We start from the raw sequence: 16325 nt of genomic DNA on the forward strand, positions 1-16325 counted from the left end.
GAAATTTTCGTTTGTTGCAAGATATTTCGCATAAGAACGCGTACCCCTGCTAATCTGCTCCCATACCCCTGGGGGTACGCGTACCACACTTTGGGAAATACTGCCTTAGGATGATCCGAAGACATGCCATCACAATTTTGATCCTCTGCAGAGGGGATGGCACCCCGCTTCGGTAGCCCGGCGACCTGCACGCGTAGTCGAGCACTTCACGGTAGAACAGTTTAACGAGAACCAATGCCGCACACCCTCGGTCCCTATGTAGACTAATCCAAGTAGTCATCCACCCGCCCACTGACCGCAGCCAGTGATGCTTGACTTCGGTGATCTGCTGGGAACCGTGTATTAACGATCAGTCCACTGCGGGACTTTTAACAAATAGATAAAATTGAATAAATAAAATCAGTATTAGACATAATTCCATAAACTCAATTAAGAATAATAAAAGAAAACGATACTCATTGTCCAAAATTACTAGTTAATTCGATACCATAGAGGGGCGCTGAATATATTCACTTTAAAAGTGTTGCTATTTTGCCACGTTCTGAAGAAAAAGGAAATTCGTCTCCATTATTTACATATTCTAGTTCTAGTATTAGAGTAGAAACAATGCATGTGATTAAAATTATATGGAAATATACTATCTCTATTGTTTAGGAACAGTTTCCTTAAAGTAAAAACTTTAGTGCAATTCAGTCAAGACTTATATATTTGTCTCAGGTACATTCTGAGTCAAAAGGCGGTAAATTATGACATCTATTGAGAAAAAGTCAGTGGGGAAAAAAGTCATTCCTTTCATTGTTTCCATTTCTATCGCATCATCAGTCACGGGTAGTTTTTGAGGTGATAGGTTCCTGACACACCTGGAAGAAAATGTTGTCAAAGCATCTGGCCGTGAAAACGGTATAAATTATTATCGAATTTTTTAGTCACGCGAATGCTTTTGAAGTGGCGACTTAAGGATCAACCTTGGCGCGTTTACCGCGAAATGTTAGATTTTTTGAATCATTTATGAAGGAAAAAAATGTTTAATAACATGCGAAAACGTAGCATTCTCTCTTACAGTCCGGTCCCTAACGTAAGTTATGTTTTCACCATATACTTAAATAGTATGCTAATATTTTTTGTGTAACAGGTATTTTGGATCTAGTGCTTAATAGTGTTAATTTTGAAAGTAACGTAATATTTTCAAAGATTTGGTACAAAATACTTGTTGCGATTTGATTGTATTGTCAAAAACTTGCCATCCTCCTTTTTTGTATAATAATATCTAGACAAGTGCGTTATTTTTCATCAGAAAATAGATATTTAGAGCCTAGATATTGCTTACTGGTTAAAGGCGCTGAGCTGTCATTTTATTTTATTTTATATAATCGCCTTTGAACAGCCGACCAATTTTTTTTCGATTTTTGACTATTAATGTTTAACTCCATATCCTTGTAATTTTAAACACAATCCAGAAGACAAGGGAACTCCTGGATCAAATACTGGGAGAAATTTGCCTCCGTGAAAGACTTTTTGATGGAACTAACCTGCATTTGCGTTACATGTAGAGGAAAACCACAAAACCCCCCACGATTCGCATAACTATATATCCCATAATCCGTTCTACCACTGAGGATAATTTACGTCAGTGCTGTGGTCTGTGCGAGCCGGAGGCGGAATTCGTATCGATCAGCCATCGCTGGGATTCGAACCCAGTTCACCTCATTGAAAGGCGAATGCTCTCTCCCCTGAGCCACCATGGCTCGCTGAGTTGTCATTGTGAAGAACTGGGGTTCGATCCTCAGTGTCGGTTGAACCCTACCTGATTTCAAATGGATGGATACTTTCCTGGAAGTAGAGGTGCGTGACATTAACCATAGTACAACAAATGTCATTTATTTCAAAACAGCCACCTCCTTGACCCCTTTACCGTTGATTTTTACCTTTTCGCCTACCTTGGATCACAGCGGGATGTTACAAAAATACTTTTTTTTAAAAATAAATACTCGAAATCTTCTTTAACACAGTTGTTGCCTGTAAAATTTTCAAATACTTTACTGTTGATGTACAAGTTTGTGCATCAACAACCACCTTGCTAGTGAGTCAAATCACCCAAAAGAGAGTTAAAAAATAATTAGTAAAAAATGAAGTTTATAATTTTAGTTCGAACAATAAAGTAAACAAATGGTAAATTATGTTTGAGAAATTCGAAAATTATTCATGTAAAAAGTGGATCAAATATCGCATGTTTCTCTTACATCCACTAATGAACTTGAACTAATTAAACTTTGAAGATTAATTATGAGAAAATACTATCAAGTGATGAAATGTTTTTATTTCATTCCAAAATTAGGTAGTAGACTTGGTAACAAACATGATCGAAATTAGAAACAAGCTCAAGGACTTATTCCTTTATTACTTTTTTTTTTCTTCCCAATGGCAGGCTCTGAATTTGAATCTTTGCCTATACTATGTCAGAATTGTTGCTCATTTCGCGTTACCCAGTGGGCACCTGTGAACCAAAGTCACGGAGGCGAGCAACATTGCCCACGCCACACTGCCACAAACCCGTTTTATAGGGTGGGCCACATTCACACATCATACACACAACAGAGGACAGCACAAAGAGAGAGAGAGAAACATCCATGCACAGAGCAGGATTCGAACCCGCAGCCTATGGCTTCGCAGTCAGGCACGTTAACCGCTCGGCCACCTAGCCGGCTATTCATTTATTACTTATTCCTTTCTTTCAGCACTCACTGATAATTTTCAGGAAGAAAAAATTTTAATAGTAAGAGTATTTCTCTTTTGCTTTTTCTTTTTGGAAGGGAAAAAAATATCACTGTTAAATATTTATTTTTTTTAGCAAATTTTCATAAGTAAATGTATAAGTTTGAAACTGCTTACTCATCATAAATAATGCTAATCACTCTTAGTTTATTATTTACGCAATAAACAGGAGTAAATAAGAATAAGACACAAATGAGATTATTTTACTATTAGTACTTCTTATTTTTCAAGAATGAACTATCCTGTTAAATATGGAATTCTCAGAAATCGAAAGCAGCGGTTCCGAAATGGTGTCCCGCGGAACTCTAGGGTTCCGCGGTAGATTTAAAGGGGCTCAGAGAGTTAAGACTTATTTTTAATAAAAATTTCAAAACCTGTTACTAATTTAGATCCAATCAATAATCCATTATTTTCTTATTATTTCGATTTCCATGATGAAATTATATTTAAAGTAAAATCCCAAATCGATAGAAGAGAATTTTTTATAAAAAAATTTATTTAATTTTTCTAACAATTAGGAAAAATTTTGAAATGGACATGCATTCATAAAAAATTGCAACAGTAATTCACATTACGCTTTCATAATCAAAATAAAATAACGGAATTCTTTAATAAAGAAATATATTTCCTTTATAACCATTTTCAACAGTTCTTTTTTAACAGCAATATACGTGAAAGCAAATTTTTAGCTAGATTAGATACATGTCCAAGACTGTTGCCGGACTATCTATCTCTCATACAACCTTTTCTTTGCCGTTGACAATTTTTTTTCTCAATTTTGTACAGCAGCATATATTTCTCTATTATTTTCCTTTTTATTACATGAGTAATTGTTAATAATATTCTGACACCTGCAAATATTATTATATTCTAATCTCAGTTATGTTTAATTTCCTATCGATTTTATCATATGTTCAACCGAATGGTATCCCACTCATCACTTTATTATTTGATGCTTAGTAACCCCTCTCATCCCAATTCTACCCCGACTTCACACATTCCCCCATTATAAGTCTCAAAAATCCGTCGAATCAGTTAATGCTGCTTTTTGAGCTATGTTCTAATGTTCTAACATTGTTGCAGATATGTGATTAGATAAACATTGATTGAAGTTAAAGCAAAATAAGTATGTCAAATTAACCCTGCCGACATTTAAGCTATCGATTTTTATTTTATTTATTTATTTACTTTTCCCCATTGACAAAATGGGTGTTGTTTTGGGTTTGATGGCGTGCGCACCTTATTTGGACATCGTCACACTTTTGAACTGTGTTCAAGAGTAATAGTAAACAGTGCGCACGCGTCCTCATTGCATGCGTTGCTATGGCGACCGATGCTGTTTGATAATTTTTTTAAAATTCTTTTTTTTCACTTTTGATTCTGTTATGTTTATTATTTTTATATTCTTCTTCTTATTAGCTTATAATTACTGTTTTTACTGTGATTTTAACAGTTGTAGGCGTCAAAAAGTCAGGTTAACATAAGTAATAATAAAAAAGCAGCGCAAGATCAAATAAAATAAAACAGACGATAATTTTGGAACTTCTTTGGTTGATTTTTTTCCAGACTAAGTTTTTTCTTTTTATTTTCAACAGTAGGCATCTTTAATGCATTAATAATAATGCATACTAATAATTTAAAGTAATTCAATATTCTTTTATTATTAACTTAAAATTACTGTCTTGACTGTGTTTTTAATATAAATATGAATACTGACGAAGAAAAAGTATTTAGGCAGGATTTGAAAAGCAATCCGACGACAACAGACAAACATCCATTGAGACAGTTTTTGCAACCCCTAATTTGAAATATTGCGGCATTTATCCGGAAAAAAAGCATTTGACCAATGAGTGAGTAACCAGTGATCGTAATAAAGGAATCACAATTTTTTATTTATTATTTCATCCTGGTTTTGATTCCGTATGAATGCTTTTATGACTCGCTCGTTCCGAAGAGGTTAACTAGCAATGAATAAATCACCATTCCTTACTTATTTCAATCAAAGTTAAGGTGCGAAAATGAATAAACATGAAATTAATCCTTACCACAATTTCCCTTTTTCTTGATACATATGTCTCCTTGGTATAATCGTTTTTTTTTTTAAATGGTGAAATTTTATTTCATTTATGTTCAATTTCTCATCTTAATTATTTCATTCGTAGTTATTAATATTGTCAAGGATATATGTTTAAATCGAAAATCTTTTAAGCATTTTTAAATAATAAACTGAAAGAATTAAATAAAATAAACTTTGCCCTTTTTTTGGGTCTACGACTGCTAGCCCATATTTGGGCTAATGATGACTATCAATGCTCAACTCTATAGCCTTGTAGTTTTGAGCCCAAACGAGAAGACAAAGGAACTACTGGATCCAAGGGAACTCTTCCCCTGAAGACAAGGAAAGAACTAGCCGTCGTGGAGGACTGTTTGATAAACTTACCCGCATTCGTGTTACATGAAGAGGAAAACCACAAAAGCTTCCCACGGTCAAACCATGACAAAAAGATTACAACTCATGATTTATTCACCACTGAGGATATTTTTAAGTCAGTACTGTGATCGGTGTGAGGCAGGTGGGGAACTCACATCGACCATCCATCGTAAGGATTCGAACCTGGATCGCCTCATTCGAAGCCGAGTGCTCTATCTTCGAACCCAGTACTGTCATTGTTCCATCACAGTTGTTGTTATTTGAAATTATAAGACGGGGGAAACTAAATTTTCAAAGTTGGCAACAATATGAGTTACATTTGTGTTCTAAGTGTTTAGTTTTATGAATTATTTCAAGGCCTGGTTTCTTAGAACAGGACGCCGTCAGCTGGAAATCAGCGTTAACCTCTGATTGGTCCATTTGTGAGTTTGATAGTATACGTCATCGAACGCTCATCTTGAACTACAATTGCCGTCCAACTCAACTGCAGTTGGATTACAACGTGACGTTAACCACAGAAGCAATGGCGGACAACATCCAACAGCACATTGAAATCAGCAAAGATTTTGACTTTGACATTAAACATAGCTTCTTCATTAAGCATGGCACTCTTCATTTAGCTCAGCTATAATGGGTTTTTTCTTGGTCAAAGTCATTATTTGTTCTCTAAAACACTGGTCGACAATCACAAAATCAATACAAATTCAAAATAAATATTTGTTTACGTTATTAACGCATGCGTAATGAGAGATAATGTCTGCGTTGGACCAACTGCTCACGCTGAGCTAACAAAAAAGTACTTTTTTGGCGTCAGCTCTACGTCAACTTTCCGCTGACGCCCAGATAAGGCGCTAGTTCTAAGAAACCAGGCCTTGAGCTAACAAACCAGTATTTTGTTGGCGTCAGCGCGACGTTGACGTCCCGCTGACGCCCAGATAAGGCGCTTGTCCTAAGAAACCAGACCTTCAGGAAGCACAAATTTTCAATGGGATACCTGCGAGTGACGTAGTGTGGGTACCTCGATCCTGATTGGTTGTTAAAACGTGGCATTAGTTTACGCTCACAACTGTTCTTTCCATTCTATTTCGAGTAAGCTGAGCCAGACAAGTATTAATTCTAATAAGAGACCCATTATTTATTTTTTCTCAAAGATTCTTTTGCAAGGATTCAAACTTCACTATGTATTTATTACTTAACACAAAGACAGGCACGAAGCCATGGCGAAAATAAACAAATTAAATATACATCGAAGTTGCCAGGTACACCAAACAAAAATATATCACGGTTACAGTAAAATAAATAAATATAAGTAAAAAACATAGACGTGAAAGAATCATATTTCAACGAATTCGATATGCGATATGACACTGTATTTAATAAATTTCACGTTAATTAATAATCTAACTTATGTGGAGAAACTTAGCTCAACTTTAACACGCCATTTTGCTTACAAACGAATAGCTGGAGCTGACTTCACATGTCCCATGTGCAGGTATCCGTGATCTTATTCTTGAAGTGCAAATACTCAATTGAAAAAGTAAAAACCTTTTAGAATATTCTAGTATATTTCTCTCAGTTCATTATTAAAAGCAAATGTGAAAAAATTTTTTATTTTAAATATATATATCTGTAGTAATGTAATGCATGAAGCTAATGAATTTAGAAAATAGAATAATAAGAAATAAGTAAAGCTGCTCCCACTTTTTTACACTTTTTGATGCCCTGTAATCAATAATTGCAAGAATGAATCAACTTCAGCAAAAGATAAAAAATTTTAAGTCTGCTGGAAAATTCGGCGTTGATGCAAAAGGTGCCTTTATTAAAAAAAAAGTGGTAAAGGATGTCACAGGTGACAAAAAATGTAAGAAGTGGTTAAAACTCAATTCAGTATTTATTTATTTAATTTGGTACTTGCACTTCAAGAAGTCAGCTGATAATTTATAAGCAAAATGGCATGTTAATGTTGAGCTCGGTTTCTTCACATAAGTTACCATGTTAATTAACGTGAAGTTAATTAAATACAATGCCGTATTACATATCGAATCTATGTGCCGTACTGCACCTAGAAAATTCGATGCATAATTAGTTTGCTTGTGTTCTACATGGCTTCATGGCGGTCATTGTATTAAGTAAGAAATATATAGTAAAAGAATTTAAATCTTTGAGAAAGAATATAGAATGTACCATTTAAGAGAATCGATACTCGACAGGCTTAGCTTACTCGAAATTGAATGCAATTCAAATTCCACGTTTCAACAACCAATCAGGATCGAGATACCGCCTACGTCATTTGCAGGCATCCCATTATTGGGTAGTAACTACTACCATGAAATGCATTGTAGATTTTTCAGCAAAAGAATTACTTGCAATCACCTTCAATAGTAAACTAAAAGAAATTTGTTAGGAAAAAATTGGTAATTTTTATCTCCTTCAATATATTTTTGCTTTTGATTGATTACCACTTTCAACATTTTTAGTTTCCAGTGGCATTCCTGATATTATATGTATCGCTTATTTCTGTCGGATACTTTCGTTACAATGGCCGGAATAGCCTAGCTTGGCAGGACACTGGACTCACGTTGGTCAGAATTCGAGTTCGAATCCGGCCGGCCGAAGACTCCCCGTGTAGTAAATGGTGACTGGTGCACGTTAAATCTTTCTGGTCACAAAGTCTTCCATGCTCCCATAACAAGTAATAACTCTGGGGATACTAAATTTGAGAATGATCGTTCTCTGGTTCAGATCAAAGTTACGATCTGTAGATGAATGAATGGATGTACGAATGAGTTCGTCCTATAATGGGTGTGGCAGAATTCTTGGCCATAGATGGCGCCACTGGGAAACAAGAACAATCGCACTCCTTGCTTTAATGGCTTACGAAGACAACAATTGAATATGTATGCGCATGATATTTTACGTCATGTATAGTGTCTCTCTTTAAGCTAGAACATTACCACTGACTTAAGGGATAAATACCTTATCGCTTTCTTTCATAAAAGAACCTTTTGCCTTACTATAAAATGAAGCGTGTGTTTACGCGAGCATATCTTTCCGGTAGTCCTAATTATTGTCAAAATTGTAATTTCCTGCAAAAATAAAAAATAAATGCAAAATAATTACAAACCCAACAAAAACCTTTTCATGTTTATTCAGAGAAAACACATTTATGTGTTTAATTTCGTAACTTAAATAATCGCCTGCACTAATTAATTAGCATATTTGAGATCACCCCTTCGAAAAATTAAGATAGAGTTATAAAACGTAAAAATTCCTTCATTAGATCAAAATCTACTCAGGGTGGTCTGTCTTTTATTTTGCACACTATACATCGAGTTCTGTGAACAAAATGTTCTTAAATTCACTCCAAAGATATGATGAAAAAAACTGTGGGTCTAGGTTTTGAATCTACCCAGCCTTAGAGCGGTCAGGGGAATAAAGACGATAGGTGCACAATGCTGATTTTATTTTCACCATCACTCCTCGTTAGTCATAAATCGTGGAGTCTTAATATCGATGACCCTCTAGCTCACAATAGACTGTTGGGCGAAATTTTTCTGTATATAAATATTTTAAATAAAATTCTCTACGCGCGGATATTTTATTGCTATAGCATAATTAGGTTTGCAATAAGGTAAAATGAGCGAGAGAAGGTCACTCATTTTAAAGGAACCGCAACGCATAGGACCCCTGAAGCCGAATTCGAGAAAAAAATAAAATTTGTAAAAAAATATTGAAGAGTCAATTTTAAACTCCAGATTCAAATTTTTTAAAATTTCATTTTTACTTTGCAAAATATTTTCTTATTATTTATTAATATTTTCGCTGAAAAGGTTAATATTTGCTTTATTTCGTTTCCTTTGAAAAAGGTTTTCGCTTAATATTTCTGCTAACCTAATCATGACAACAAACAAAAATGTAAAAAATAAGGTTTTTTTTAACCTAAATAACAATATTTTTTAAAAAAGATTTAAAAATCATTTAGTTTTCCTTTAAGGAGGAAAGGTTGGAAATTGCAATATTTTTACGTCATTGAAAAAAGGTTTTTACTGCAAACCTTTTCGTGACACTGAAAATAAAGTTAAAACACAAGGTTGTCGTAAGGTTACATTCTTTCTGGGAATAATAATAATAAAGGAATCAACTCTCGCAAAAACGAATAAATATTTGCAAGAATTGTGTATATAATTAATTGTGAAAGCTAATAAATGGAAAAAGCTTTATAAAAATACCCACAAAAGTTTTTTAAAAATATTTAATCAAAAATTTACAAAATTTTTACAACATTAAATGACACGTGCATAATACGGCACGAATGCTTGTGGTTTTCTGAATATTATTTAGACAGCTTTTTCGTGATCTTCAGATTTAAACTGTTTCTCTTTAATTACTTTAAAGTACCGTTAAATGCAGTGTTCAGCATCTTTCACGAAGTTTTTGTCGAGAAGGTTTCGAACATCATTTCATTTTGAGTTATTTGCCCATATAGGTCACTCATTAATTATGAATCGTAAATTCAGTGCGAATAGCAAGAAATTGAACAATTGCGAAAGATTTTCTTCGAGTTGTGAAAAGAGAGTACATTTGAAGAAAAGCAAAAAATCTCGACAAGTTTCTTTTTTCGATGATAAAGAAGCGAAAAAGGTTTGAGTTTTATTATTTCATTTATCAAGCAATAAAATGTTAATGCCTGATATAAGTTGTAAAACTAAATTATGATAAAAGCTGAATTACTTTTGATAAATAATTTGATAATTCTATTTTTAAAATAATTTGAAGATAAATAGTTTTTGATGTTGTTCTCGTGTAAGTGAGCCAGTGCGGGGGGGGGGGGATGATAAGTAACTTTTGGGTAACTTTTGGATGATGATGGATAATGATCGGACTTTTTGGACTCAATCTTAATGACTCGAGGGGGTAAACTCAAATATGCTAATTCATTAATTAGTGCAGACGAAATTTTTTGACTTACGAAATCAGACACAAAAACGTACTTACTTTGAATAAAGATACCTTTTTTTTAACGGACTCGAATTTCTGATTTTATTTCCCAAAATATAAGGGGTAGTCGCAATCTGGGAAATTTGGTCTCCATAGTTCGGTAGGGTGAGAGCTCCAAAGTTTGAACCCCTTAATGTTAGTTATATTTTTTGTGTATTTCGCCATATCTCGAGAACTTTTTAAGCGAATCGAAATTTTTTTAATATATATCATTAAAATACCCAAAGAGAATTCCTCGCAAAATATAAGTTTTAGTAAATATTTATTATTTTTATTACATTATTTAATAAGAGTAAAAAAAAGTTTTTTTAAGTATGCATTTTCAAATATCATTTGAAGGAACATAATTTTACAAGGCAAAATATAAAATTTCATCTAAATCTGTTGAAGAGTATCTGAGAAATCAAATTTTAAAAAAGTCGTATTTCTCAAATACGATATATTTCCCAGATTGCAGCTATTCCGAGCATTTCGGAGGACAAAAATCTGAATGAGTCGAAATAAGAAGACATGTTTTTGTACAGCCGACGCAATTTTTGGGTTTACGACTACTTATGCTCAAGTCCGTAGCCTTGTAATGTTGAACCCAATCCAGAAGACAAGAGAGCTCCTGGATCAAGTGTTGGAAGAAATTTGATGGAACTAACCCGCATTTACGCTACATGGAGAGGAAAACTATAATTTTACCTCCCACGGTTAGCCTAACGGCAAGGGGACTCTAACCCATGATATTACCCATATCCTCCGTGGTAGCACTGAGGATATTTTACATCAGCACTGAGGTCCGTCCGAACCGGGGGCGGCATTTGTATCTACCAGACATCGCTGGGATTCGAACCCGGTTCATTTTTTTGGAAGGCGAACGCTCTATCCCCTGAGCCATCACGGCCTATTATGTTACTATTAGTTATTGTCTAGAGTTCCATTAAATTAGGCTTAAAATAAATTGTTTTATCGTAATTTAATAATAAGGTGAGCTTGTCCAGTATTTCGTCAAATCGTTAAATTACGATAAAATAGCTAATACTGTGCCTATTTGAAAGCAGTTTTTAACAATAATTAATAAAAAAATTAAGATAATTTAGATAAATAAAAGTATCTGATGTTCAAAGGCATGATAAGTAGCAGTTCATAATAAGATGGCGCCCCTAGCGGCATACGATAACATTTCCGGTCATGGTTTCCTAGGTAATTCTTTATCCTTATGATGTGCCGTACTTCCCCTACAAGTTTGTCGCAACATTTACGGGACACCCTGTATTTATTAGAAGGCAGAGCTAATACTTCTTTGCCGTATTTTATTTACCATAACCAAATATCATGCAAGTATTCTCAAAACCATTGTAGATTAGTTATGTCAAAATTAAAGGGAAAGTAAAAACAATTCTGTTTCATTAAACAAATCCTTATTATTTCTCCTTATTAATAAATATCCCTGAAAATGTCACTTACCTGCCTCAGCCACTAACCTCTTCAATTATGAATAATTCATGCAAAGAATATATTTTCTAATTACAATGAAATTTGTCAATTTTGTCAAGATTGAAGAAAAAGTTGAAACGAACTTATTCGTCCATTTATTTATTAACTTACTTATATATATATATATATTTTTTTTTTTTCAATTTCTTTTGTTTAGTTTTTATTGTTTCATTACAAAAACTTTATTTTGTTATTAAGCATTTCATTATATCCCAAAAATCTAAAGAATTTCAAACATTTAAATTTTTCTTTCTTTTTAAATAAATGACTATAAATAAAAATTTATAGCTTTCAATCGTTATTAGCATAACATAAACGACGTTGCAAAGAAAATAAATGTAGTTTTCGTTCGAAAAATGTACCCGGAAATTCATTTTATGGATGCTCACACGGAATTACAAAGAAATATTCAAATAAGGCATAAAAGATGTGTGAAACTCTGTCATGGTAACACGCCCACGAGATCATTGTGAAGTTCTAATTGCGCATTACTCCAGTGCGCAACTACGTCACTGTCAAGCATTGCGGTGAAAACAGTGAATCAGGTCTTTGCACTTCATGATTTAGATTCCGAATAGAAAACCCCATTTAAAAGAACAAGTCTATTCATGTTTTGTAATAAAATAACTCCATGCGGGGGTGATAATCTTAGCAACCAATTGTCTGACACGGAAGAGGTAATTTTTATTGCTTTTTTTCACTAGTCAATTCCTGAGTTTATTGCTGTAGTTTTGTAAACATTAAGTGCGATTATTGATTTGTAGACAACGTGGTCGGTAAGGCGCCGTTTCAAACATTTTATGCAAAATGTTTTGGGGGGCAGTTTGCAGAGGAGTAGGCAAGAATCAGGGGGATAAGAAAAACTGAATATCTGAACAGTCGGGCTCCGCTAAAATGAACCATCTTCGGACCCAGAAATAAGTTCACTGTTAGCGGTTATTTACTGTAGCCAAAATCTTGGAAAAAATATGTTTGAGCATATTGCACCAAATAGTGACTGCGATATCACATAATTTGCTTTGTAACTAAACTAATATTATTAACTACATAAATATTCAAAGTCTTTCTACAATGGTTTCTTTACAGCGAATTAATTTCTTATAACGAAATTTTTAATAGGAACGTTAAATAGCATTCAAAATATTCTCCATACAACGAAGTAGTTTTCTATTGGTCGAATTTTTATAGACGTTTATCTTTAAGATTTTTTTCAATTTTTAGTTCCTCCCACCCCCCTCTCCCGTCATTTTCGGAGAGACGAAATACTAATTTCTTATCAGTACACTATAAGTGTATGAAATGAAATTAGTTAAATTATAGTTCGGACGGGATCACTACAAAAGTTCACTAAACCGAATATTCGCTGTATCCGGCATTCGTAATAGGAGGGTCAGTATATGTTTCGCAACCAATTTATTTGTCGAAGGAATAACACTGCTCTGATATGATCACCACTGCCTATAAGTTATAAAAATTGTGCTACTTTACAGAGTATTTGGCCAGTTTTGGGGATTTTCCATTACATGTAACGCGTATGCGGGTTCTATGGAAAACTTTCTCCACGACGGCTAGTTAGTTCCAATGCTTCATTCAGGAGCTGTGGTGGCTCAGGGGATAGAGCTTTCACCTTCGAATGAGGTAAATCTGGTTCGAATTTCAGCGATGCCTGGTCGATACGAATTCCACACTCGGTTCATACCTACCACAGTGCAGACGAAAAATATCCTCAGTGGTAGACGGATCATGAGTTAGAGTCCCTTTACCGTCAGCCTAACCTTGGGAGGTTTTCGTGGTTTTCATCTCCATGTAACGCAAATGCGAGTTAGTTCCATCAAAAAGTCCTCCACGAAGGCAAATTTCTCCCAATACTTGAACGAGGAGTTCTCGCATCTGAGTACTACTGGGAGGAAAACAATGAAAACCCTCCGACGGTTAGCCCGACGGCAAGGGGACTCTAACTCATAATCCGTCTTCCGCTAAGGGTATTTTTCGTCAGCACTATGGTCGGTGCGAGCCGGGTGTGGAATTCGTATAAACCAGCCATCGCTGGGATTTAAACCACGGTCGCCTCATTGGGAGGCGAGCGCTCTATCACCTAAGCCGCCACGGCTCCTGAATTGGAACAAACTAGCCTTACAATGTTTTGATGGAACTAACTCGCATTTGCGTTACATATAAAGAAAAACCTCAAAAACTAGCCAAACACTTTCGCTAATCACGATTTAAAACACGGGAATTCTTTGGCAGACTGGATTGAATTTCAGTTTTTCCGAACACGAGTCCAGCCTCCTACCAACCAGGCTATCCCAGTCAATTCGTTTCCTTGTATTCTTAAAAATTTAGAATCGCTTTTGGTCTCAGATGCATTTACAGGGCTTCCACAATCTGTAAAATTTTAAAAAATGATAGAGAGAGAGATATTGGAGAAACAAGTCATTTTTCCTAATTCCTATGCACAAATTTCTACTTGTAAACTTAAGTAACGATAAATAGATATTAAAACTGCCCATCTTTATTCCTATAATTAAAACCTTTATAATTTCATTTAGCCTTTCGTAACCTTTTTAGCTTTTGTCACCATTTTTCAAATTTTTCCCACTTGTAGACAGTTTAATGTAAAAGCATTTGGACGAATTATGACTTTATAAACAAGAATTTTAAACCATTCAAGCTCTAGAAAAAAAAGAAGAAAAAACTGATCTATATATATGGCCGTCCGAAAATAATGTAGTATACATATTTGTTAATAACAAATAGATATTCCCTTCCATTTTTTTTTTTTTTTTTTGCTTTCACTTTCAACAGCAAACTGGGAAAAAAATGCTATTGAAAGTTTAAAATTTTTATTTATTTTAATAAAATTTTGAATTTCTTCAAGGGGATAGAATGTTCGCCTTCCAATGGGGTGAACCGGGTTCGAATCCCAGTGATGTTGGTCGATATGAATTCCGCAACCAGCTCACACCAACCACAGTTCTGATTTAAAATATCCTCCGTGGTAGACGGATCATGGGTTAGAATCTCCTTGTCGTCAGGCTAACCGTGGGAGGTTTTCATTGTTTTCCTCTCCATGTTGCGCAAATGCGAGTTAGTTCCATCAAAAAGTCCCCTACGAAGGCAAATTTCTCCCACTACTTGATTCAGAAGTTCCCTTGTCTTCTGGATTGGGTTTAAAATTACAAGACTACGGAGTTAAACATAAGTTGATGTAAACCCAAAAAATTGGGTCGACTGTTCTCCGACGGTTCTACAATCACCACTTTCTCCAATTTTAGTCGCCCGGGTCGACCCTGTGTATGGTGATAGCTGCGAATAAAAAATGAAAGAATAAAACTAAAAGAAGAAATTCGATTTCTACTACTTTTAACATTTATGGGCTCGCGTATGTCCAGGGTAGTACGAAAATTTCCATTATAAAAATAGTGGCTTTGATTATTTCATTTTTAGCCCTTACTATAATGCTAGCATAACTGTCAATTCTTCCGGTTTTCGCGGAAAATTTTATATTTCATATTTAAAGTGCTGGCAAAATTCATATATTAAACTTTTTGAATTTAAATAGTAATTATAAATGACTTTGACCACCATTATTTATAAATAATTAAAACTAATAAATGAAAGAATAATAATATTTACGATAGCGAATTTCAACTTGGTCAAAATATAAATGTATTTTTAAGTATGATTGTTTTTCGCTAATTGTTTTATTAACTTTCATAAGAGAGTTTTGAATAAGATTGTTTTTCGCTAGTTGATTTATTAACTTTTTAAGAGAGTTTTGAGTAAGATTGTTTTTCGCTAATTGTTTTATTAACTTTTTGAGAGAGTTTTAAGTAAGATTGTTTTTCTCTAATTATTTTATTAACTTTTTAAGAGAGTTTTAAAAAAGATTGTTTTTTGCTAATTGTTTTATTAACTTTTTAAGAGAGTGAAAGTTGGCAGGTACGCACTAGCTTTAAAAATTTTGAAATACAAGTGCTAAAATTCAGGAGAAAAAAAAAGTTATTTTTAGAAAACACTTTCTTTTATCTCTTTTTATTATTCCGCAAGGAATTGAGGCAGATAAGGCAGGTTAATTCACGGATGAGATGATGTGATGTTTAGCAGGAACAAACTTTCAGAAACTGATGTTCACCATTCATATATGACTCAAAATACTCTTACGCATTTACCGTTTCTTCGCATCCTTGGTTTTTAGAGCAAATTTGACTCATTTATTTTCTTACCCTAACTGCTGGACACTTTACTTTAGACTTTTAACTTAAGGAGTTCTTGTCTTGTTTAGTCTGTTTCATTTTACGAGCTTTTATCGTGTGAATGGTTATTGTCAAGAATAAATCCTTACGCAGATCTGTAAGTACAGCTTTAAATTTTTTAGAGGGAATGTGTGTGTCATTCAGCTCTATATTACTTTATTTTTCATTTTTTACGAAACCAAAATTTCGAAGGCTAAGCCCTATGATGCAGAAATTTTACGAAACACATTTTTCATTATTTTGCTTAGGACTCAACATCTTGCTTAGGACTGGTACAACATGTGAACCACATGTGATGGTACAACGTAGAAACCGTACGCAAAGGGTTAATGTAGGTCAAAATTAGATAAAAATATTATATTTAGAATTTAAATAATTTATGGTTA

At 34.1% G+C, this 16325-nt stretch overlaps 1 protein-coding gene across 3 annotated transcripts in view; it reads left to right on the forward strand.

Annotated features, from left to right (window-relative positions):
• The first annotated feature begins 925 nt into the window (after nt 1-925).
• The window catches only part of LOC107453600 (transient receptor potential cation channel subfamily M member-like 2), a 92641-nt gene continuing 77241 nt past the window's right edge, over nt 926-16325 (forward strand). The window contains exon 1 of one of the 3 annotated variants that reach the window (XM_087152341.1): nt 926-1075. In XM_087152341.1, the coding sequence (XP_087008467.1) occupies nt 1022-1075 (54 nt within the window). In that variant the 5' untranslated portion in view covers nt 926-1021. Of the gene's footprint in view, nt 1076-12201; nt 12361-15909; nt 16037-16325 lie in introns of those variants that run through there. The other 2 variants (XM_043044090.3, XM_043044091.3) reach the window with 2 other exon arrangements.

This window comes from Parasteatoda tepidariorum, chromosome 9 (assembly GCF_982258835.1).
Source record: "Parasteatoda tepidariorum strain Cologne lab strain chromosome 9, Ptep-v5.0, whole genome shotgun sequence".
In the NCBI taxonomy this organism is placed as follows: domain Eukaryota; kingdom Metazoa; phylum Arthropoda; class Arachnida; order Araneae; family Theridiidae; genus Parasteatoda; species Parasteatoda tepidariorum.